Below are 24,774 nucleotides of genomic sequence, written 5' to 3' on the forward strand. Positions count from 1 at the left end.
ACAAACACAAGAAAGATCAAAAATATTACTGAATGAGTAATCTCTCTCTCTCTCTCTCTCTCTCTCTCTCTCTCTCTCTCTCTCTCTCTTTCATTGCCCAAGCTACAAACAAAATCTCTCTGTGTACCTTCTTCATACCATGAAACAAACAAACAAACCTTCTCCATCCCCGGTCTATCAGATCTTGATAATCCTGTACTGCCAATCTGTGTGCCCACATTCCTGCAAGTATTAAAAACACTGGTAAGTGGGTATATATGCAAATTATAGGTTTTGTAAAATATATTATTTATAAAAATTAGAGATGTCAACGAACATTTGACTATTTGAATATTCTTCGATACCATTGCAATCGACTAATTTTTTTCATTCGAATAGTCGGTAAAAAAAAAAATTGTGCATTCTGACAATTTACCAGTTTGAAAATGATCATATTTTTTAAATAAAAACTGTATAGAGAGTAACACAAGTAGAGTTAACTATTATATTCTTCCTAAATGTATAGGTGTTCTAATGGGTGAGGATATCAAACATGCCATAATTTTGCACTTAATTTGAAATAAATAGTGTCATGCATGTTGTCTTAATTGTCATAATGGATGTTTACATTGGGGTCTATACCTAACAGGATTCTATGGTTAACTGAACACTGAAGTCTAATCAGTGGGAATTTACACCTGGGTGATCCTGCTTATGCTGTTATATACACTCAAGGTGTTTATCATATTTAACTCATATAACATTTTTACATGACAAATTCATTTCATTTTCAACACATTTATAACATTAGATTTAGATTCAGTAGGCCTTGAAGTAGCGTGTACCTGTATTCTGCGTATCTGGTTGTTAGTAATTAGTAAATATATACTTTGTACAAAGGAACAACAGCATAACAGTGGTTAAAGAAGTTTGAATAATTAATTGATCATTCTTCGACTAAAGCTATTAAATAATCGACTCAGAAATTTACTCATTTTGACATCCCTAATAAAAATGAAGCATTATTTACTGAAAACAAAATGCTGAATGATAAGAACAAAAAATAAATTCAAGTGTGCCCACTGCCCAATTTTGAATATGCCCATTCAGGATGAGGGCAAAATGGGCAAAAATAAAATGGGAGTCAAAATCTCCTGATATAGAGACTTAAGTATATATGCTTGAAATAAGTATTATTCATGTATCCATTGGTTATCAGCTACATTTATACATATTGACACCTACATGCATGTGCTACAGATTTATCAGTTACATAAATTAGGAATGAGAACACTTCATGATCGAATGCCTTTCCTTCTTTATACCTGTAGTTCAATAAGTTCACACATACTATAATACATCAAATCTATTAAAATACACATGTACAGAAAGAAAGCCAAAAGATATAGATAACGTTCAGTTGAAACTGACATTTATACATGAGTTTGGGAGAAAATTACATTGAACAAGAAAGGAGGCATTGCACATCATATGGTTACAGTTCAAGTAAAAGGATGGAGCTGATTTTAAAGCTGAATAACTTGTTTTATATGTGACAGGAAGGGAGAAAATGCAACGGACCAGACCAGGATTCAAACCCGGGCCCCCTGAATCTCTAGTCACAATTCAGGTGCTCTACTAATTGAGCTATCTGGCCACCGGCGATCAAACCTGGCTCACTGCTACACTCCTCCCTCCTAAAATAGTCTTCATCCTTGGAGGCAAAACATAAGATACTTTTTTGCCCCTGGCAGGACTTTCACCAGCAAGTCCAGGCGTGGTCAACAGCATCAAATGTAACAGGAGGGGAGAAAATGAAACGGCCCAGACCATGATTCAAACAAGGGCCCCCTGAATCTCCAGTCAGGTGCTCTACCAACTGAGCTATCTGCATGGTCACTGGCAATTGAACCTGGTTGACTGCTACATGTATGTATACACAAAAAAAAAAAAAAAAAAAACAACATCCTAAGGCAAGTAATCATAAAGGAATTTGTCTAAAGGAGTTCATAATTTCAACATATTTGCATTTAAAGCTGTCATTTTGTCACCAAAAATCTAATTTTGCCCCAAAAGTTTTTCTTCAGTAAATTTATTCACTTTCAAATATGTACAAGATTAAATAGTTTCTCAAACTTTGTTAAAAAGTATATATATATTTGTCACATTGAATAGGGAAGTGAAATTCATCTTCAACAAAATTTCCTTCATTTCTTAGACTAGGAACATTGCAATATGATATCCACATAATCACACCCTAAATCTACAAAATTACCTTCTATATTTGTAATGCATTAAAACTTGATTTATCATGTCACATATAAATATCATAATTCATTTCAGTCAGTAATGCATGTTTCCAGTGTGCTCAAACAGACTAGTAGTACATTTCTACACTCTGCTCACAGTTGACCTACATTAAATGATGTGATGTCTATCTGTTGTGTCAGCTGTGAAATTCAGCGAGTAAGTGGTGAATCATGGTCCACGGAATGAGCAGGAACACCGAAAACACAAGGTACATGTAATTACCGAAAACAAAAGTTCAACAATGCAGTGTTTGAAATTAACCATAGACCGATAGACTGAGTCTCTGTCAAATGGCACTGGTCTATGCCAACTGTAATTGAGATGGACCGAATTGTCTATGCCAATTTTCTAGATTTAAAGCAATAGAGTTATCCCAAAGGACCTTGCATGGTCAGTCAACGTCTGATAAGAGTTATGAGGAAAGGAGGATATTGTGGAAATGGAAAGAAAATATGCTTTCTAAGTATATTAGAAGTGAATGAATATTTTTTAAATTTGTGTAATTTATTTTTACAATGTTGCAGTCTATGCCAATTCGATGAGGTCTATGTCATCTTGTTATGGCACAGACCCATGGTCTATACCAAGTTTTAAACCAATTTCGAACACTGACAATGTATGACAAAAACTAAATTCACATAGTTTTTACCAAGACCCCCCCCCCCCCCTTAAAACTAAACATGATGAATGTTGAAACTCATCCTCACAATGTCAGTGGGACCACGAGCACGAGTGGACTCAGAACTCCTGACATTTTGAGGGTGTACTAGACATTGGCGGTTTTGATACATTCTGTGGTGTTTTCGGTAATTAGCTAGTGCTTTCGGTAATTATTTGGTGTTTTCGGTAATCTAATTAGCTGACCAGTGTGTTTGGTGTTTCCGTGAATTCCAATGACCCGTGAATCACTGGAAATGGAATTACCAAAGCGAAACTGCATTCTATGACGAATCACGAACATGTGATTAATAGAGGGCGAAGCCCTCTCACGGCCCGAAGGGCCGTGAGAGCGGAGCTCTCCCTATAGGTAACACGTATATACATGTTTAAAAGGAAAATATAGGAAAACAATGAAAAATTAAACCATACCTATGGAACTTGAAAATTTTGGTACTAATGGCGTCGATTCGAATACTATCGCGTGGACATGTATTTCTCCATTTTGAATCTCGTCTACCCTAGTTCACGTCGTTCTGAGATGTTACAAAAATTCGTAAAAGCATGTAAATCTTATTTTCTTAATCATATATAATCACTCCACCATTAACGCAATGTTTGTTGTGGTTCAGACGCTATGTTTGTAAGTTTGCTAAAATACGACGCTGAATATGACGTCACAATGTACTGTTTACATCAGTTGCGTTATATTTCCCGCGTTCAATATATAGGCGGATCAAATCCTGTTAACTTCGGGTTGTTTTTGGTCTGTTTTGGATATAGATACTAATACCAAAACTTGTTTGCTTCGCCCTCAAACACGGTCACGCCGTAAAACATATTATCAATGTACCTATTATATAGATAACGACCCATACTAATCAAAGGATTGATATCTCTAGATTATTGATCTCTTATTAATCTCATTTTTGTTTTGGTTAGCAACTGTCAATATGGAATTAAACACCGGGTTTCTGGGAGACTTACTTAGTATACCTCTACATCTACAGAAACTGTTTCCTCACCGTCAGAAACATTGCCACTGGGGTTTTTACAGTAGCCACAGCGATGTCCAGGCCGCTCTCCACCTCCATACCATTCCACAATCCCTGGTTCGGCCAAGTCTGCCATTGTACAATTCTACTTTCGGTTTCCTCGATATTCACTGCGGAGCTATTAAAATAAATTTTAAAAATCCTTGAAAAAAAGATTAATATGAACTTTAAAAATTTGAATAATAAATAAGTTCTAGAATAATTGAATAAAAAACTTTGATAGAACTTGAGTTTAACTTTTCCTTTAATATTTCAATCTTATATGTGGAGCAGTGCTGAAAACGAAAGTAAACATGGCAGCACCAGCGAAAACAATTCTGAGGGGTTTTCGTCGTTGTGGGGTTTTAAAAGGAGCCTCCAGAGTGACATCACTGAACATAGCGAGAGCTGCTCACTTCACATACGTACCTGACACACCTCCAACAGCTTATGGTGAGATGGCGCGTAGTTCTCTTGTAATTTAAGGTCTGAAGACGTTGAAAGTCAAGCCAATGTCGACATCATTTAATCCACATTCTGCAGTATACATCAGGCATGCATTAAATTTGTTGTTGTGCAGGAACTGAATTTGCAAGTTGCATTTTATTTACGATGATATTTAATATATTATGTAACCATGCAAAACATTTAATATCATAAATATTGAAATAAGACAGTTCAGTGCACGCACATAACTTGTCAAACTTGATTAATAAGCTGCATGCCAAAATAAAAAGTTGAACGCATATATATAAAATGTTGACATTTTATCTTCTACATTACCATCGAAACAAAGATAGAGAGAGACAGTGACATCATCACCATGTTTCCATATTAAGAACTTGTGCAATATAGACTGCCCGATGTTTTCGTGGGAATTGTTAACACCATGAAATAATAATAATTTTAAAAATAATACATGTAATAATTTTTATTTTTAAAATTGGATATACATAATCAACAAATAACATTAGCTATATATACTACATATGTAGCTATTTTACCAACTTGTATAGATGTTTGCGCTAGGGGGCCTTTGAGTGGGAGGAAACCCACATACATGTCCGAGTGGGTGACCACCAAACCCTCGCACATACAACCACTGCAGATCACGGGGATCGAACTCGGGTCGCAGCGGTGAGAAGCAAGCGTGTTAACCACTACACTACCCGCACACCCAGTGCAATCAGTTGGGCGGTTAAAACCGCCCCCCGGTTTTAACCAGTGGTTTTAACCGTCCCAGTCAATACTCCCTAAGTGGTCAATACTGGTCAATTGAGATTTAAACTGTCCATTTTCCTATTTTTGTACATTTTTTGCAAAGATAAATTAAGTCTTTTCATTATAATATATGGATCAATTGATTATCAATAATTTTCATTAGATAATTAGATGTATTTTCATAAGTTTAATATGTTTGGTTTGCTGAAACTGTGATCATAATATCTTCAGAACTATAAAAGAGGGTCACATAAAGCATGACTAGACAATGAGATCTGCTTATACATGTACCTGGACAGATTAAGAATAACAGGTAGCTGGATATTAAATAAACACAGTGATTTAATATGAATTGGGTGACAGGTGCTGTAGATAAACAATGTGTTGCAATGTACAGAGCAGGAGATGTGCCTGAGCACAGGAAACAGAGTTGACAGGTGTTAATTAGCATACTCTGGGACCAGAGAGGACCAGTGTACATGTTATTGTTATGAAAACATCACCAACACACCCCCTCAAATGATTATTTAACAGTTAAATGAAGATTTGAAACAATAGGTAGTTCTTGATAAACTAAAGAATTTGAACAAAAATAGAGAACACTTTCCACATCATACTATCTATGGTGTCGGGTGGTTTCGTCCCGATTACATATTCGCACCTAGTGGATTCGTACCTTTACCTGTACCCAAGTGGATTCGTCCCGAGTGGTTTCGCCCCCATTGAGTAGGTAGCAACTGTGGTCGGAACGATTGATCAGTGCATACTCTCCTTTAACGATGAGCAATTGAATTGAATTGAAATTAGGGAATGAATGCTATTGATTAATTTACCGACGCCCAAGATATGTTCATTTTGATCATTATACCAACAATTTTTGGATGTTTATATACGGCAACAGTGGTCAGGATGATTGATCAGAGCATACTCTCTTTAAATGATGAGCAATTGAATTGAAATTAATGAATACTAGTATACAGTATATTAATTTACCGACGTCCAAACTATGTCCATTTCTATCATTATACCAAGAATTTTTGTCATGGCAAGTTGCATTCATTGTGGAAAATCAGTAAGTAAAAATTATCATATAAAACAGAATTAACATTATGCAGATAAAATTAGTGTGTCTATTATGTGATTTTATTAATCTTGGGTATATTTATATAAATCTCAAATTGAAGAATTCAATTTAATAGCATAAACGTAAAGCAGCAATGTAGTAAAAGTAGTTGATCATTTTAAGAAAGTGAATTTTGAGATGTTAAATTGTTATAATTTTAAGATATGTTAAATTGTTATATTATTTTATGAATGTATAAGCTCTCTGAAAAGGGATTCTATAAAGATAATGTTAGAAGCGATAGCAGAAATGAAATAATTAAATGTTTCATTGCTTTTTCACCACTTCATATTGTAAAATTAAAATTTCGTGTAAGAAATCACAAAGACGTCTAGACAATAACCAGCTTAATCAGGATTTAGAAGTTCTGGGTTTAAAGAAATACCCGTAAAAAAACAGAAATAAAATATCATTACAAAATCGGGGCGAAACCACTCGATTAGTACATCGGGGCGAAACCACTCGACTATAAGGCAAAGTTCTACCTTAAGTTATCTGCATTGGAATTGGGATGAAACCACTCGGTGCGAATCCACTAGGTGCGAATATGTAATCGGGACGAAACCACCTGCATTCCTATCTATGGCTTCAACAAAACATAGTTTAGGAAATACCACAATTTTCCTCTCACATTCACTTCTTGACCTGCTAAGAGACACAATCATGAAGCCTAGAGATCCTAATTGGAATTTCTATAATATTGTTGAGGACAAGAAGACCACAGCAAGATGTAAAGACTGCAATGCTGTTGTCAGTGCCAAAGTAATACGGCTACGAAACAGTTTTTAATTTTTACAATAAACTTTTACATCTTCCCAAATTTAACAGAGTCATTTACATTATTTATTTAACATTATGACTTGCAAGTATAATATATAAACTGATAGTGCATGTTATGAATTACAGTATTTACCATAATGGCCACTGAAACATTTAAAATAACCAACAACAAAGACTATAATGACCAAACAATATTCAATCAACCAGTATTGACCCACTATTGACCGGTTTTAACCAGTATTGACCACCGGCCGTGTCAATACTCATATTGACCACTTTTTTGCCAACCCTGAGTGCAATAGACTGCCTCTGTTTTCATGGAAATTGTTAACATCATGTACAATCCAAGACTGCCCGAGTTTTTATGGGAACTGTGAACACCATGTGCAATAAACTCCCCGATGTTTTCATGGAAATTGTTAACATCATGTGCAATAATTTGTCCAAATCATAAGTAAAACATAAAATTGAGAGGAAATTCTTTTGTAAATTGTATGGATAACTTTTTGGTCTGATTTCTGTTTTAGGAGACACGACTCGTATGAACTTAGTACAGGCCATCAATAACACACTAGACTTGACACTAGCAACAGACCCAACAGCAGGTAAGGGGACAAGTTTTAAACTGATCATTGAAATTACTGTTGCAATGTTCATCAGAGGAGAAAAAGATGGCATGTCTAGCTTGTGTTATTAAGAAATTATAGAGATCTATCATTTACTGTAAATTTCATATATAACATGCAAATACAATCTTCACATTATTTAACCAAAAGTCTCACATTTATTTATAAATTCATAATCAGATTATCTATATAGAATTACAGTATATTAGAATATAGCATTCATAATTTTATTTATCATGATTTGTCAATGAATTGCGATCTTGAACACCTGCATATAATATAAAAAATTAACAATAGAATATCTAATATCTTTATCTGCTCTTTGTATATGTATATTTGTATAAAAGACATTTGGTTGTAGTGTTGTTTGGCGAGGATGTGGCTTTTGGTGGAGTGTTTAGATGTAGCAACGAATTAAGAGATAGATATGGTAAGTGGTATTGGAGGAAAAAGTCAGTCATGTCATATACTATGATCCGATTGGTTGAGACCATTTCAATATGTAAAATGTGTACATGTGCTATTTTTGATAGGTACAGATCGAGTTTTTAACACCCCACTAAGCGAGCAGGGAATTGTGGCATTTGGGATCGGACTTGCCACCGCAGGTTCCAATGCAATTGCAGAAATCCAATTTGCTGACTACATCTTTCCAGCGTTTGATCAAGTAATAAACTAACACATAATCCTACTCGTATTTTATCAAAAACAGGCATTCGTTGTTTCTGAGTTTTTCTGTATATCTATATGTATATTGGTCAATCAAGGAGTATAGCTAAATTATCATTGTACATGTGCAACAAAGCTGAGAAAAGATGTTTGCATGTGCATATACACTATATCACAATGATGTGTGTGTTGAACGTTAATTTCTCCTGTGCCTTGGTTGCATAATGCTATTCTGTCCTTTTGTAGGGTGACCTCTTTAAAAATTTAGCTTTTAAAATTCTTTTAATTATTCAAATTTGTTGCAGATCACTAACGAGGCAGCAAAATTCCGTTACAGGACGGGTAACTTGTTTGACTGTGGTAAACTGACAATCAGGACTCCGTGTGGTGCTGTAGGACATGGCGCCCTCTATCACTCACAAAGTCCTGAGGCTTTCTTTGCTCACATCCCGGGAATCAAGGTACGGCATTCCAATTCTAGGCAAAACATAAGATTTTATTTGTTTGGTGTTGCTGGCCAACCCACTTAAGTTTTGTGTGCTCCGAGGAAATCTTATTCTTTGTTTTTCCAAATTTTTTTCTCCTCTTTGATATATCAATCTGGAATTTTTTTATGTATCCATTTAAATACTACGCAAACTTAATTCAAATCATCTGTGCACTTAAAATCTGTGCAATCATCATTCAAAGCATTTCTTTAACCTACCGAGCATGTGCATTAGGATAATCCAACAACCTAATGTGCCAAACATCAAGCAGAACGATATGTACGGAAAAGTCTTCATGTCAAACAAAATATACCAGTTTGATATAGGCGCTACTTATAGTAGGATTTTCTTGCAGATTTATTAGGCAGAATATATATAGACTGCAAAGTCTGCAAAACAGTAAATAAATTTGAGTGCTAAAATGTTCCATTTAGATTAACTCTATAAAGTATTGAAATTGCATACAACTTTGATAATTAACTAAAAATGTAATTTTCAAAATTACTTTCAAGTCATCGGAATCGTGAACGAAGTCTAGATCAACTTAATCAACACGCTATATTAAGATTCGATCATTGCTATAACTTGATAAAAGTGCTCCCCCTCCTTCCAACAAAACCAACTTCCCTACAGATTTTCCTGAAATTGAAATATTTTGTGTATTTAACATTTAATTTACACAGCGGATTACTCAATATGAGTGAAAAATTCTTGAGTGGGATGTTATATACAATATACAACCAACCCCAGCAGATTACAGAAGACAGGGACTAAGGCGCCATCTGTTGGCCATTTTGCTCAGTTTTACAGGTCAATAAAAAAAACTCTTGTGTATGATATATAGGTCTTCTCTTCTGAAATGTTTGCATATATCCACTGCCTGTAACAAATTGTGTGAAAAGATTCAAGGGAAATCACCTGATAATAATTTCCTAAAATTTGATTGCCAGTCAGAGTTATCTTTCTTTGTATTCACTTGTGAGAGAGAAATTGCATTTTAAAAGGGGTTCAAACTTTAGTTTTGTATTAATGAATTAATTCTTTGGAAGTGTATATCTTGAATTTCTATGTTAAATGGGAATAATAAAGACAAATTGGGCTTCATTGTGCTGAACTTGACCTTTTTGCACTTAAAATCTACTTGGTAATATATTCGCCTGAACTAGTTCATCAACACAAGGAAATCAATCATTACATCAAATTAATACACATACCTGTGTGTCTTTTAACTATATGAATATAGATATGAAAAAAGTTAAATACTATGACACATAAAGTAAATAATTACCCAATTGCATTTCAATACGTAAATATTCATCACAGGGAAATTTATTGGTTTAAGGAGGTATGCTACACCAGAGAAATTTGATGTAGATGAAAAGTGGAGGATATGTACAACAATATTTTGAAGTTGAAAATTTTCAAATTTACTTTATTTAGTAAAAAAATACAGTTTTAGTAGAAGGTAATCTGAAAAAAATTTAAAACCCCTGCTGGACTCGAACCTGCGACCTACAGTTCAGCAGTCGGTATTCAAACCCACTGAGCTACTCGGCTAGGTATTTCAATGGAAAAGGAAAAGACAAATATTGCTGATATTGATTTTTTAAAATATCACATATCAAATTGGCCTTGAAATTAAGAAAGGACATTAAAATTGGCAGACAAACACAGATTAGATGTCTTGCCTTGAAATTAAGATAATTACACATTAAAATTGGCTGACAAATACAGATTAGATTTTTGAATTAATACAGGCTTTCAAGCGGGCCCTTATTTTCCTTATTTTTCTACAACAGCCATTATTTGAGCTTTAGAATCCTAAGAAAGCCCTAATTTTTTGTTGAAATTCCTACATTTATAAATTTTGAAAGTTCAAATAAATTTGACATAAAGTACGTGTTGGAATTTATTAAATTTAGTCTTAGTATACTTTGTTTATTAAATGTACATCTCAGAAGACATCTTGATGGTTATCAGCTATATTCAGGCTTGATTGTGAGCCATGGGAGTTCACCTGAATTATGTCATGGTTTGTGCTGAATGCCGAATATGGCTGTTGATGACCACTGGTATGATCTTCTGAGTGGGTAATTAGTTTTTGTATTATTGCTCTTGCAAATGGTGAGTAAAACATTTTTTCTTTCCTGTTGATTTGTAAATTTATCCCTTATTTTTGTCTAAAAAGCCCTTAAAAATCCTTAAAAAGGCCCTTATTTTTTTTAATAATTTTACCCTTAAAATGGCCCTTATTTTTTTTCCAAAATGTCACTTGAAAGCCTGTTAATGGCAAAGTAACTAAATACTTCATACAAAATTTGGGCTTCATTGATACTGTATGCCGTGGAGCCCTTTTTTTATGTGAACGCTAATTTGTTTCCCAGTTAAAATGTCTAGGTAAGTGAAGCACATGGATATCTGATTTGCCTCGATTTCTGTGTATAATATGGCCTTTCATACTTCTGACAATAAAGAAAGATGCTACATTATATTTAAAAATATGCTTTAATTATCATATTTTAGTCTCATAAACACTACAGTAACTACATAAAACTCGTTCACTCGAACACGACTAAAACTTGTTTGGCAATATAGACATGCATCTTTATGCGAGGACTGTATGCACCACTGTTTATATGGCAGTACTGATAACTGTCCCAAACAGAGTTCTAATTAATAACTGATAATTAAACACCCCCCCCCCCCCCATGTCAATTTTAAAATAATCAATTGTATCTGGAACGGTTTTGAACTTACACGGGCGAGCTGTCAGTAAAGTTTTCTTTTAATGTGAACACTCATCCCTGCTAAATCTAACATCGACTGCACATTCGTTAATCATCACAAGCAAGACTGCTAAATCTAACATCGACTGCACATTCGTTAATCATCACAAGTAAAAAAAAAAAGATTGCTAAATCTGACATTAACTGCAGATTCGTTAATCATTTCAAGATCAGTCATTAGCGCATGTGTAAATTCTAATTAAGTTTATATTGATTGAAGGTGGTTTTATGATGTCATCAAATTACAGATTCAAGGTAGTGAAGTTCTATCAATGCACGGTACTTATATTTAGAAAACGACCCCTATGAAACTCTGGAGTTAGGTCTATAAATAGCAATATTAGACCACTATATTATCGATGTTACTACTCGTAATTGTATAGATTTAACCTATTGATACAGAAAATTATTTTCCTTTGGCAATACATTAGTGCAATTCAAAAGATGTCAGAGAAATGAGAAAATTGTGTTCACGTAACTATATAATAACCTATAATTGCAACATCACAGCAAGTCTTTTGATCACAGACAGCCAGGCCAATGTTTTTGCAACATTTGACACCCAGCTGACCAGAGTTGACAGAGCAATTAAAAAAAATTACTGTCCCAATAAATGAACCAAAATAGAATATAAAAATTAATATGCAGTGTGTGGGATAAAAAGACCTTTCAGATAGAGAACATGAAATTCCGAATAAACGATCAAGGCATAAAAACATTTTTAAAATCCATTCTCAAAAAATATCGTGAGGAAACTGAAGGGTCTGGATATCTGGCGTCTGGATATCCGAGAGTCCACTATAGACGTTTTTAAGACTCTGTTTTGATTTTGGTTGAATATATATTATAATTGTAATTTAGTTATGATTCTCTACCTTTTGTACTATAAATTACGAAATTGAACTCCATGTGTAAGGGTATAAATATAAACAATATTTTAGATGATCCTTGGGATGATAAGATGAGTTTTGAATTTATGACAACAAAGAGCATCAATTAAGTGTCAGGTTATGCTCCAAAGCTGAGGCGATAACGTCCTTAAATTAAATGAATTATTTGAAGGAATTAAAGTGCACTCAGGTATTATGTGTTTATATTTGAAATGTTAATGTAATTCATTAAATGTGCATTTTCATTCATTTTGGCGTCAGTACCAGCAGTCTGGTTGATACAAGGACGACAAATTTAGTTCTTAGGTGCTCCATTAATGGAATCGTGATGGATGCCCGCCTGTAATGCATCAAACACAATTATGTAATACATGTGTACGTAGGTTTGATGGATGGACAGATGATTGAATTCAATAGGATTTATGTTTTGTAAAATGGAAAATAATTCAGAATTTATATATACTACATGTCCGTCCGTCCGCCTGTATGCACAAGGTTGAGGACAAGGTTTATGTCTGTAAATCTTGCCTTAAAGTAGAAGGATTACAAATCTAACTTCCTCTTTATGACACATCTTAGGATGCTGCTTTAAATTCATTGTCCTAATATTGAATTTTGTGCTTCATTCACTCTAGCTGTGGTATATATCTGGAATTTTTTTTTGTCAACTTTAACAATTTGTTTGTGTAGAATTAGGAGAAATTTATGCTATTGATTTGTTTTGGGGTTTGAGAATATTTCTGAATTAACATCAGCATCAAAAATCAAAAACATTAAATTCAGAATAAAGATTACAGATTGTTGCCTTTTTCACCATCGTGTAAAAAAAGCACTTATCCACTCGTCCTACACAAGATGAATTTGCGGTTGCTAAGTAAATGTACCGTATATACTCGGCTATAAGTCAGATTTAATTGGTCCAAAACTCTATATGATATCTGACTTATAGGCAAGTCCTAAGAAGATTAGCATTTTTCTGGACAGCGTAGTGTAGAGTATTTTTAAAGAAATTCGTACTCTGACAATTATCATGAATAACGTTGACTGGACATATTATATTATTTATGTATTCTAAGATTATATGCATATAGTACAAGTATTTACATATTTTAATGATTTTATTCATCTTAAGTGTGTATTATTGAAATTGATTTGTTGGAAAAAAAGAATAAATATCAACGCATTTCACAAAATTTGTATTGAAACGGGTGAAAAAGTTAGAAATTGTAAACCAGTTCTTGAAAAAAGTTATACCAACTTATAAGTGGGTCAGTGCATGGCAAATCCCTCCAAAATATACAACCGACTTATAGGCGAACCAACCTATAGGCGAGCTGGTAAACAAACAAGCGAAATTCAGCTGTCTTCTCCTGCACTAGAATATTTCAACGATTTCTCCTTCAGATTTCTACATTATAAGCTTACCTTGCAGGATATAATCTGGGTTCTCCTGCACTAGACTATTTCACGGATTTTTCCTTTAGATTTCTATATTATAAGCTATTTAGTAAATACAAGTTTTTCCCACAGGTTGTGATCCCTAGAGGCCCCTTCCAGGCCAAGGGCCTCCTAATGAGCTGTATCAGGGATGACAATCCCTGTATCTTCTTCGAGCCCAAGATCCTCTACCGAGGTGCCGTGGAGGAGGTTCCCACAAAAGACTACACTCTACCACTGTCCCAGGCTGAGGTCCTATTAGAAGGTAGGCAATATATCAATGCAGGTATTCACGTTTATTACAAACACTCAAACGACGTTGTCTAACAATCTGTGGCGAACCGTACAATATCACCCGTTGTCAAGTACTGTTACCCATTGCTAGATACTATCACCCTGAAGCGTGTGCATTCTATTCTCAGATGGAAACATTGTGTTTTTCAACTGTTTCTTGGCCAATCAGATTCAAGTATTTTGCATGAAAGTATGAATTAAATTATTAGTTACAAAACTATAGTGCAATACACAATTGTAAACACTAATAGTGGGCAATACACTTCAGATCTGTTGATAAAAAAAATTCTGCAACGATTGCTACTTTCATCACCCGATAAAACAACAAAGAAAGGCATTTTATTATTATACCCCCCGCAACAAGTTGTGGGGGGGGGGGGGTATACTGGAATCGGGTTGTCCGTCCGTCCGTCTGTAGACGCAATGGTTTCCGGACTCTAAAGCATTATCCTTTCCACCTACCGTCACCATATCATACATATGGACTACCCATGGGATGAAGATGTTCCCTATCGATTTTGGGGTCAAAAGGTCAAAGGTCAAGCGCACTGGACATCGAAGAAGCAATATGGTTTCCGGGCTCTAAAGCGTTATCCTTTCCACCTACAGTCACCATATCATACATATGGACTACCCATGGGATGAAGATGTTCCCTATCGATTTTGGGGTCAAAAGGTCAAAGGTCACGCGCACTGGACATCGAAGTAGCAATATGGTTCGGTTTGTCATGCCATTTGTTTTTTACACTCAGAAAAGAGGTAGTTTATACCTATTACCAACACCCTTTGGGAGATTGGGGTAAGCGGGGGGTATTCTTAGTGAGCATTGCTCACAGTACCTCTTGTTTATATTTAAAAAATATAAACTAGATTTGAATACTGAAATATCATATCGTAGACCATTTCATTTCTTTAAATGGAATAGCCAGTGCACCCTTTGGCCCTGATGATGCTCCATATTTCATGATTACACTGGCAGGTGTTATTAAAAATCTGGATAAAACTAGTTATGCCCCTCTTTGAAAAAGAGGGAGCATATTGTTTTGCAACTGTTGGTCTGTCGGTCGGTCGGTCTGTCGACCATGTGTTGTCCGCTCAATATCTTTTGACCCCTTTGCTTGATAACAAACAAACTTGGTACAGGGGTTGCCCCTGGAGAGTAGCTGATCCTTATTGATTTTCAGTTCATATGGTCAAAGGTCAAGGTCAAACTGCTGGTCTTTACCCCATGTGGTAGACCATGTGTTGTCCACTCAATAACTTTTGACCCTATGCATGATAACTACCAAACTTGGTACAAGGGTTGCCCTTGGAGAGTAGATGATCCCTATTGACCTTCAGGTCACATGGTCAAAGTCAAACCTCTGGTCTTAAGCCCATGTGTTGTCCGCTCAATATCTTTTGACCCCTTTGCTTAATAACAGCCAAAATTGATACAGAGGCTTTCCTTAGAGAGTAGATGATCCCTATGTATTTTCAGGTCACGTGGTCAAAGGTCAAGATCAAACTTCTGGTCTTAACCCCATGTGGTAGACCATGAGTTGTCCACTCTATATCTTGAGAACCATTCTCTTGATTGTAATGATATTTCATATTTGGGTTGGTTATAAAAAGAAGAGGACCCTAATGTTTTTCAGGTCAAAAAGTTAAAGGTCAAGGGTCAATCTACTCTGGACATAGGAATATATTGTCCGCTCAATATCTTGAGAACCCTTTGCTTGACAGACATCAGACTTGGTACACTGGTACATCATCAGGAGAAGATGACACCTATTGATTTTGAGGTCACATGGTCAAAGGTCAAGGGTCAAACTGGACATAGGAATATACTGTCCGGTCAATATCTTGAGAACCCTTTGCTTGACAGACATCGAACTTGGTACACTGGTACATCTTCAGGAAAAGATGACCCCTAATGATTTTGAGGTCACATGGTCAAAGGTCAAACTGGACATAGGAATATACGTCCCTTCAATATCTTGAAAACCCTTTGCTTGACAGACATCAAACTTGGTACACTGGTACATCTTCAGGAGTTGATGACCCCTGTTGATTTTTAGGTCACATGGTCAATCCACTCTTGACATACGAAGATATTGTCTGCTCAATATTTTGAATTGATGATACTACTCTCAATTAAATGATGTGTGTGTGTATAACCCTTTTCAATTGTGCACCATGGGGGGCATATGTGTTTTACAAACATCTCTTGTTTGCAATAAACATGCATTCATAGTCTATAATGAAACCAATGTCAATTTCATAAGAAATATAAGAAAAGATTCAGTGACTGTAAATATAATAACACAGGTAGAGAATGCAGGATATGCATGTGTTTCTGTGGTGTAAGCGATACAATGAGTCCCTCGGGTGATGTTTTGCCATTGGTCGGCATCTGTTGTCGGGCGTTTCTGTTGATTGCAACCTTCGTCGTGCGTTAATAATCGAACATTTTCAACTTCTTAATAACTATCTTTCAACAAAAAAAATTTCAAATTTGGTAGGAAGCATTCTTGGGACAAGGAGGACATACATTGTAAATTATAAATTTTAGAACTTCTGCATCTTTGAGGCCTTTGTGGCAGAGCAAAAACTGGCAAAAATTGACCAGTTTTCAAAAATCTTCATTTTATGAAAAGTATGCTGGCATGAAGCATTGTAGTTGAAATCTCCTCGTGTACTTTCTAAAACGAAAGTTATTTCGTACATTTACATTCTACTTTCATTTCTGTCAGAATTCTCATTCATTAGAATATACATACTATATTTATCAAATCCTGTGGGGATCCGGGTTAGAATAGGTCCTCAGTACCCCTTGCTTATCGTAAGAGGCGACTAAATGGGGCGATTCTTCGGATGAGACTTCAAACACAGAGGCCCCGTGTCACAGCAGGTGTGGCACGATAAAGATCCCTCCCTGCTCAATGGTCATAATCGCCGAGCATCTAGGCCTAAATTTTGCAGCCCTTCACCGGCAGTGGTGACATCTCCATATGAGTGAAATATTCTTGAGAGGGGCGTTAAACAATATTCAATCAATCAATATATCTATCAAGCACAGTTTACAACTGCAGCACATTCATGAGGAAATGCCTATATATAACATTACAATCTCTGAATATATCAAAGACAAAAACTACGGAGATGTATATATTGTAAACTATGCAAGAAGAATTAAAATACACATGTAGACATGCAAAATATTTTGATAGTATATGGTAAAAAAAAATTGTTTTAATATTTGAAGTTTAAAAACGACCATGAATATGTCATTTTGGGGAACATTTATGATCATCAACTGTATATAACTCAGTCAGCAAAAATTTCCGTGATGATTCTGGGGGAAAAAACTGACACGTGACAAATATTGTAAATTTTCGAGATGATTCTGAAATAAAACTGACATGCAACAAATATTGTAAATTTTCGTGATGATTCTGAAATAACATTGACACGTAACATGTGTTGTAAAGTTTGATATTATATTTAAACTTATAAACAAAAATGTGTATCGTTACATATAATTTCTTTAGAAAGTTGGTGCTAAATAAGTAAAGTAAGTATAGAATTAGGAGGAAGGTATTGCACTTAATAGTAAATGTTAGAACTGAATGACCAGTAGACAGGTGTTGTCTGTTTTATATAATACCTGATAATGACACATGGTGTGTTACGAGATCTCAGGATGTCCTGTTCTGCAGCGGGTAATATGTCTCACCTGGTTCAAGTGGGCAGCAGGATTTTCATGTATAGCAAAGATATGAACATATTTAATTAAAGGGATCCTGAATAAAATACAGGAAGTTTATGATTGGATATGAACATATTTAATTTAAGGGATCCTGAATAAAATACAGGAAGTTTATGATTGGAAAGAGATTAAATTATTTCATTTGATAGCTTGGATCGAGGTAGTACTATCACCATTTAGAAAGTTGCAATAACAAGAGGCCTATGGGCTACAATGCTTACCAGGGCCACCTTCAGAGGGCTCACTACACCTTGAGTTTTGAAATCAGCAGGAAATGATTTATTTATAAAAGATATGTAAAAGGTGTATATATGTGAAAAAGGCAAACATATGCAATATTATGGATAAGATAAAACTGATTTTTAAAAATTTATTTCAATGAATATGAACAAAAGTGTCTTGTGGATTTGAACTCGGGATCTTTTCACAAGCTGTATCTTTTATACAGCCGATCTTTCGATTTCTACTGTATGCCACATCGAGACCAGGAGGTTATTGTAATTACAGTTTAAGAAATATTTATACATCATATACATAAAGTAAATTAAGAGTGTAAATCTTTAAACCCAGCCCCCTTTACTCTGAACCCAGTCTAGCTCACAGGGATCAAGAAAATGGTATGTATTTACGCGAGGACACATCCATGTTATAAAGAGTAACAGTGCCCTGTGGTTCTTGTTCAGAAATTAAATGAAATCCCATAATATATAGACTTTCGGATGAAATCCTATATATATATCTATAGACTTTCGGATGAAATCCTATATATATATATATATATATATATATATATATATTATGTATATAGACTTCTGTAGGTTAGATATCAGTGCTCTCATGTAACAGTAAACTAGACCATATTTTGCACATTAAGGCTACATTGTATAAGTTGTGTTGCCTTAAATTTACACTGAATATTTCTCCCTCTGATTTCTAACATTTCCTATCCCCAGGAAATTATTGAATTAAATTGAATTTTCACTACATGAAGGTGATTGCTTAAAAAAAATGTATTCCATTTCTTTGGAAGAAAGATGACGGATCATTATATAAAATTTCCTATTCTGGCACCACCCAGTGGCCCAAGGAGTCATGTTGTGAACAAATTTGAATTTATACAACTTGTAATATATAAGGATGCTTGCATATTGATTCAACAAATTGTACTCTTGTTCTCTGAAGAAAATCTTGAAGAATTTTTGTACATATTCTATTTAAATCTTTGAACCCCTATTGTGGCCTTAAGCTTGGTGCAAATAGACAAACCTGAAACTTCGTTATAAATGGAACTTTGCATACAATTTTCTGCTTTTTTTTTTTTTGCTTTTTTTTTTTGGTTTAGTAGTTTCTTAATAGTCTCCTCTTGGAAGAGGTATGGGCACTCAATATGTACTTACATTAATTTTGTGGCAGGTTTGGTTGACAATTTGCCTCCAGTGGTTCTGGAGAAGTTGAAAAATTGAAAAGTTAAAAGAATTGACAATTAACAAGAAACATACAAGTATTTTGATCAGGGAAGCTCACATGTCAACAAGTTTTTAGCTCGGTGAGCTAAAACAGGCACAGAGGATAAGGGTTTTCTTCCACGATCAAAATGTCAATTGTCAAAATCATATATATAGAAACAGCACAATATGCAACTATCTGAAGTTTTAACCTTGTATTTCTGTCTGTCCTTCAGATTTTAAGTGCAAGTTCAACAAGATTCCTAATTACATGTATATACAATGTTTGTATATAGATAGATATGTGAGATTTTGAGATAGCGTCTGTGCCTTTCATAAATAACCTTGAAGTGATATTAAACAGATGCCTACTTCCTGTTATTAAGGTGGTGATGTGACTTTAGTCGGCTGGGGAACACAGGTCCATGTTTTGCTTGAAGTTGCCAAAATCGCTCAAGAGACTCTGGGAGTGTCATGTGAGGTCATCGACCTCCGGACCATTCTACCATGGGACACTGAAACCATTGCTAAAGTAGGTTGTGGTGAGAGGATAAAGTCGTGAAATGAGAAAGATCATGGGTGAAATATTTCATGAAGAGATTTAACTATAAACTATATTCAATTTTATTGAGTGCTTAATTTAATTGAAGCAATTTATTATTATCATATTACCATGATCTGATTAGGCAAAGCCTATACAGTAAAACACTTTTAGCAAAGTGTTGGAACAAATTGCTTAGCCACTTTCATCAAAACTTGGCACAATTAAAGCATCCTTGTGTAAAGGGGATTCAAGTTTGTTCAAAGGGGATGCAATTGATACAGTAGTTATGAAAAATTAGGTTTATCTTTTTCTCAAAAACCATTGGCCATGCAGTTTCAACCTATATGCACAAAGTATACATGAGTGAAGGGCAATCTGATTAAAACCAGATCCTGAGATCCGCTCACTTGGATAGCTACACTAGGATCTGACGTAACCCCATATAGGGTCACGTCCGCATGACCTTTCGCTTGGAATATTCATGAGAACTATCAGCTAGTCAGATTGCGCCATACAGACAATGATGGCTATTTAGGCGGTTCCTGGCAATTCGCAAACAAATTGCTGTAATCTCTCTCCCACGAAGTTTATTCCACAATGTAAAGTTGTATATTCTCGCATAACGAATTTTAAACTTTCGCAATAATGCCTAATCTATTCCGTTCATTCAAACAACAAAACGTACGATATGAAATATACCCAAATTAAATTAATTGTGAATTCAGATTTATGTATGAATAGGGACGGGTACGAATTGAATAGTTTTCAAGATGGTTTACTTATATAACGCGAGGAATATAACGCCAGTCGACGTAAACGGTGCATTGTGACGTCGCATCTAGCTGCGATATGTTTTCCTTCAAACCAAACAATCGCAGCCATTTTCCTTGAATTGTGAACTCCATCGGGATTTTTTAGCGTTTGAATGAAAGAAAACCCGCAGAGAATACAGACGTTGTTTAAATCGCATGTTTTGACAGGTGTGCAGTCGTCTGTCAAACGCGCAGCCATTTTTTTTTTTTAATTTTTTTTTTTTTTTTTTTTTTTATTTTGCATCTCTAACGCAAATAATGACGCATAGGTTCATGGAAGAAAAATTATCGTTGGTATAAATTGACAGGGTCAATTTGATTGGCTTAACAAAAGAAAGGTCATGCGGACGTGACCCTATATGGGGTTATGTCAGATCCTAGTGTAGCGATCCAAGTGAGTGGATCTCAGGATCTGGTTTTAATCAGATTGGATTGAAGGGGATCAAAGTTTATTCAAATGAAAGGCCACATTCTCTTCAAAGGGGTAATAATTAAAAATTATGTTACATTCATAGTGATCTACTAATGTTAATATAGATTTTATGTCAGGACCTCATAGCTGGATTTTTAACATTTGGTTAGTAACTGTAATCCAAGATTTAGTGGACATCTAGATTAAATTCAAAGTAATTTCCAATTTGTGACTCCGTTTTCGTTGCAGTCAGTGGTTAAGACTCCACTTTCTTTTTTGTTTCTTGTAAAATGTGGTTAATACTTCCGTTTTCATTTTTATTTGTTGCAGTCAGTGGTCAAGACTTCGTTTTTATTTTTCAGTCGGTGGTTAAGACAGGCCGGTTGCTGGTTGCGCACGAAGCTCCCCACACAATGGGGTTTGCTGCAGAAATAGCAGCAACAGTTCAGGTAGCAACTTTTCCTTATCTTATATTCTAGTCCACGAAATCAAGAAAGTTTCAGCTGTAGAAACATCACTATGATGCAAAATGTATCTTGCCTATTTCTTTTTTAGTGCTGTACGTTAACCTCACACATATTGGCTGCAACACAATTAGTTGCAATAATGTAAGCCCTCTCCATTTGGGGGGGAAGAGAAAACTTCGGAATAAAAATAATCCGAGAGGGCTATATTATTGCAGCTAGGACACACTTAGCCGCAATAATGGTAACCTCCCCTCTCCCTCCAAACAAAATCCTTAAAATGTCAAATATCAGGCAGGACTACCTATTGCAGCTGTGTCACACAGCTAGCCACAATAATGAAGCCCTCCCCGAGTTATTATCTCATTTGGAGAGGTCAGAATTTAAAAAATCAGAGAGGGCTACATTATTGCAGCTATGACACAGGATGTGCTAAAATGTCTGTTGACATGTCTGAAAACACATTCTCCCAAATCTCACTCCAAAAAACGAAAAGGAAACTGAGGTGATGACCTTTAACCTGTTGATGCATGTTTGATAAATTTTGTTGTAGTCTGAGTGTTTCCTGAATTTGGAGGCCCCGGTGGAGCGGGTGTGTGGGTACGACACCCCGTTCCCACATGTGTTTGAACCGTTCTACATTCCTGATAAATGGAAGTGCGTGGAAGGAATCAAAAAACTTGTCAATTACTGATCTGTTCTGCTTGTTCAATACTCCCGAAGGACATCAAAATCTTGCACCGCTGGACCAATGAAATAATTACTGAACTGTTCAACAATCGCGGTCGTCATCTTGGTATCAAAACATTTGTCTGGTTGTCGACAATCTCTGGCAGCTATGGAAAGTGTCAAAAACCAAACAGAAGAATTCTTATACTATGCAAAGGCGGGTCTTTGTACTAAAGCAAAGAATTTAAAAAGTTATGAATAGTACAAGATGATAGAATTTTTGTGAGATGTGTATTTGTTTAGTGTGAACTTAAATTATTGTAATGTAACGTATAGAAAGATATTGGACATGGGTTAAAATTTTGAAAAGGTCCTGTGCTCTCAGTTTATTAAGCAGAATTATATTCATACTAAAAGTGATAATAATGTGTAATAATGGACACTTTGACAATATAACCAGTGAAAACGTGTGTATTTATAAACATAAAAATCATCGAGTATCTCCACTCATACTACAAAATCTTCTCATGTGTGAAACAAAACCTTTAAGAAAAAATAAAAAAATCATTGACAAAGTGATAAAGGAATTGAATGCCTCAAATAAAATATCATATTAAAACTGTGTGCACCAGTTATGATACCAGAGAAATTTGGTTGCAGTACCGGTACTTAGAAATACAGTACTGTTGGGTTTGTACATCCAAGGTTATCTGTTTTTCAAGTATGTACTATTCATGCCACAGTGTAGTTCATCTGTGTGAGAAAGCACTTGAACGGTTTATATACATAATCATATATTAACATCTGCTGATCTGACATTTCTGAAGTGAATCTCGATAATTAATCCAACATATACCACGTACTTTTACACTGAAAGTGATGACTTTTTTGTGGTATCTTTGACTTTTCCCACTTGTATTGAAAATGTTCCAGCCACTTCCACATGCATTTTTTTCTAAGCAACACTAATTAATTGAAGACTTAACTTTTTTTTTGTCCTTCTTTGTTTGCCTGTGTATTGTCTTCACATTTCCAGTCACCATGACTTTCCACATGTCCATCATGTGTTTTTTGGAAAACAATTGATACTATTTATAGACAGCAAAAATTGAAATCTTTAAAAAAAAAAAAAAAAACGATTAAGTACTCTGCTTACTAAACTGATTTTCCTTAAAAAAATTATCTGATAATATGCTACAGGCATTTAGAAAGAGGCATGTATTCTTAAATTTCAGTACTCAGAATTTTTAAAATATGGCCACTGTGACACCTGATTGGTTGAAACAAAGTCAGGCAGTCAATAAGTGTTGTTATCATAAATAGCACTTAAGAGTCCCAACAATGGGCCAAAGTGGCTGCACAACAAACTTTGCTCGATTCGTTTGGTGGCAGAAATATTTTATGTTACATTAAGAGTTTAATTCACATAAAAGCTGGTAAATTGTTTGAGAAAAAATTGTCTTTTCCATAATGGCAACATAATGTGAAGTTGCTCCCTCGACGTAGCAGAAATCTACAAGAGATGCAGAAGTTACTCGACCTGTGACTCTACATTATGGCCCGTGGGCCTCTGGACTAAATTGTCATGGTATGGGTACCTACAAACCATTCACTGAAATTTAGTGTGCATATAGCTTAAATGGTAGCACCAGTCTTTGTTTATTGAATTTGTATTTGATTTTTGAATTTGTAAACAGTATTAATTTTGTTAATAAAGCTGGCTTTAATCATTAGTTATACAAGTGATTTCTTTTAATTATTACATAAACCAAAATATGCATTGAATTTTTGTAGGTATTTTGACTCTGGATACTAATATAATAGCTATAGCAAATTAAATTAAAATTATTCGAGACCAAGCACGGTCCGATGTCAGATGAATTGAGGCTCACATGGTGTGTTCATTGGCCAGCTTCTTGGTAATGTTTGGTTCTTTCAAAATCAACACAAATGTACAAAATGTCTAGTTTGATGATTCGACATCAGATTTGTAGTCTGATCACATCTTAATGGCTGATCCTGGGATTCACAGAAGTGGGTCATGACGTTCAGGTGTACTTTTCGGAAGGTTGAGAGAGTTAATTAAAGCCTCTAGCTGTATTAGAGGGGGAAAATCTGAAAAATAAATTCATAGATGGATTTCTGATAGGCCCTGGATGATGTTGAAAGTTTCTTGGAAATTATCACTTCAATCATGTTCTGCTGTTGAAAATATCAATTGCAATAAACATCCAATGCCAGACATTGCGTCTCTTCCAGTGAAAATACTTTGACATTTAACAGATTTTATTTCCTTAAAGATCCATCTCACGAATCTCGCTGCTTACTATGATAATCATGAACATCTTCAGGTTTTTCTTGTAGAATAACACATTTTATTTGG

The 24,774-nt window shown here is 35.1% G+C and overlaps 3 protein-coding genes across 8 annotated transcripts in view; 1 reads left to right on the forward strand and 2 right to left on the reverse strand.

Moving 5' to 3' along the window:
* The window catches only part of LOC125677449 (arginyl-tRNA--protein transferase 1-like), a 13,263-nt gene extending 9,133 nt beyond the window's left edge, over positions 1-4,130 (reverse strand). The window contains exons 1-2 of one of the 2 annotated variants that reach the window (XM_048915518.2): positions 3,972-4,130; positions 159-222 (exon numbers count right to left, since the gene is read on the reverse strand). In XM_048915518.2, coding sequence (XP_048771475.2) covers positions 159-222; positions 3,972-4,077 — 170 coding nt within the window. In that variant the 5' untranslated portion in view covers positions 4,078-4,130. The remainder of the gene's footprint in view (positions 1-158; positions 223-3,971) is intronic. The other variant, XM_048915517.2, reaches the window with a different exon arrangement.
* A 164-nt stretch (positions 4,131-4,294) lies between these two features.
* LOC125677451 (2-oxoisovalerate dehydrogenase subunit beta, mitochondrial-like) lies at positions 4,295-24,130 on the forward strand. Its single transcript, XM_048915522.2, has 9 exons — positions 4,295-4,433; positions 7,632-7,709; positions 8,092-8,160; positions 8,264-8,397; positions 8,705-8,860; positions 14,094-14,265; positions 19,877-20,022; positions 21,621-21,707; positions 22,276-24,130. Exons 1-9 carry the CDS (start codon positions 4,295-4,297, stop codon positions 22,414-22,416), a joined length of 1,122 nt encoding a protein of 373 aa, XP_048771479.2. The 3' UTR covers positions 22,417-24,130.
* A 1-nt stretch (position 24,131) lies between these two features.
* Positions 24,132-24,774, reverse strand: part of LOC125677450 (terminal nucleotidyltransferase 5C-like) — a 131,494-nt gene continuing 130,851 nt past the window's right edge. For all 5 annotated transcript variants that reach the window (XR_007371126.2, XR_007371127.2, XR_007371124.2 and 2 more), the window contains one exon: positions 24,132-24,506. The gene's annotated coding sequence lies outside the window, so the exon portion shown is untranslated. The remainder of the gene's footprint in view (positions 24,507-24,774) is intronic.

Source organism: Ostrea edulis, chromosome 3 (assembly GCF_947568905.1).
Source record: "Ostrea edulis chromosome 3, xbOstEdul1.1, whole genome shotgun sequence".
Taxonomy (NCBI): Eukaryota; Metazoa; Mollusca; class Bivalvia; order Ostreida; family Ostreidae; genus Ostrea; species Ostrea edulis.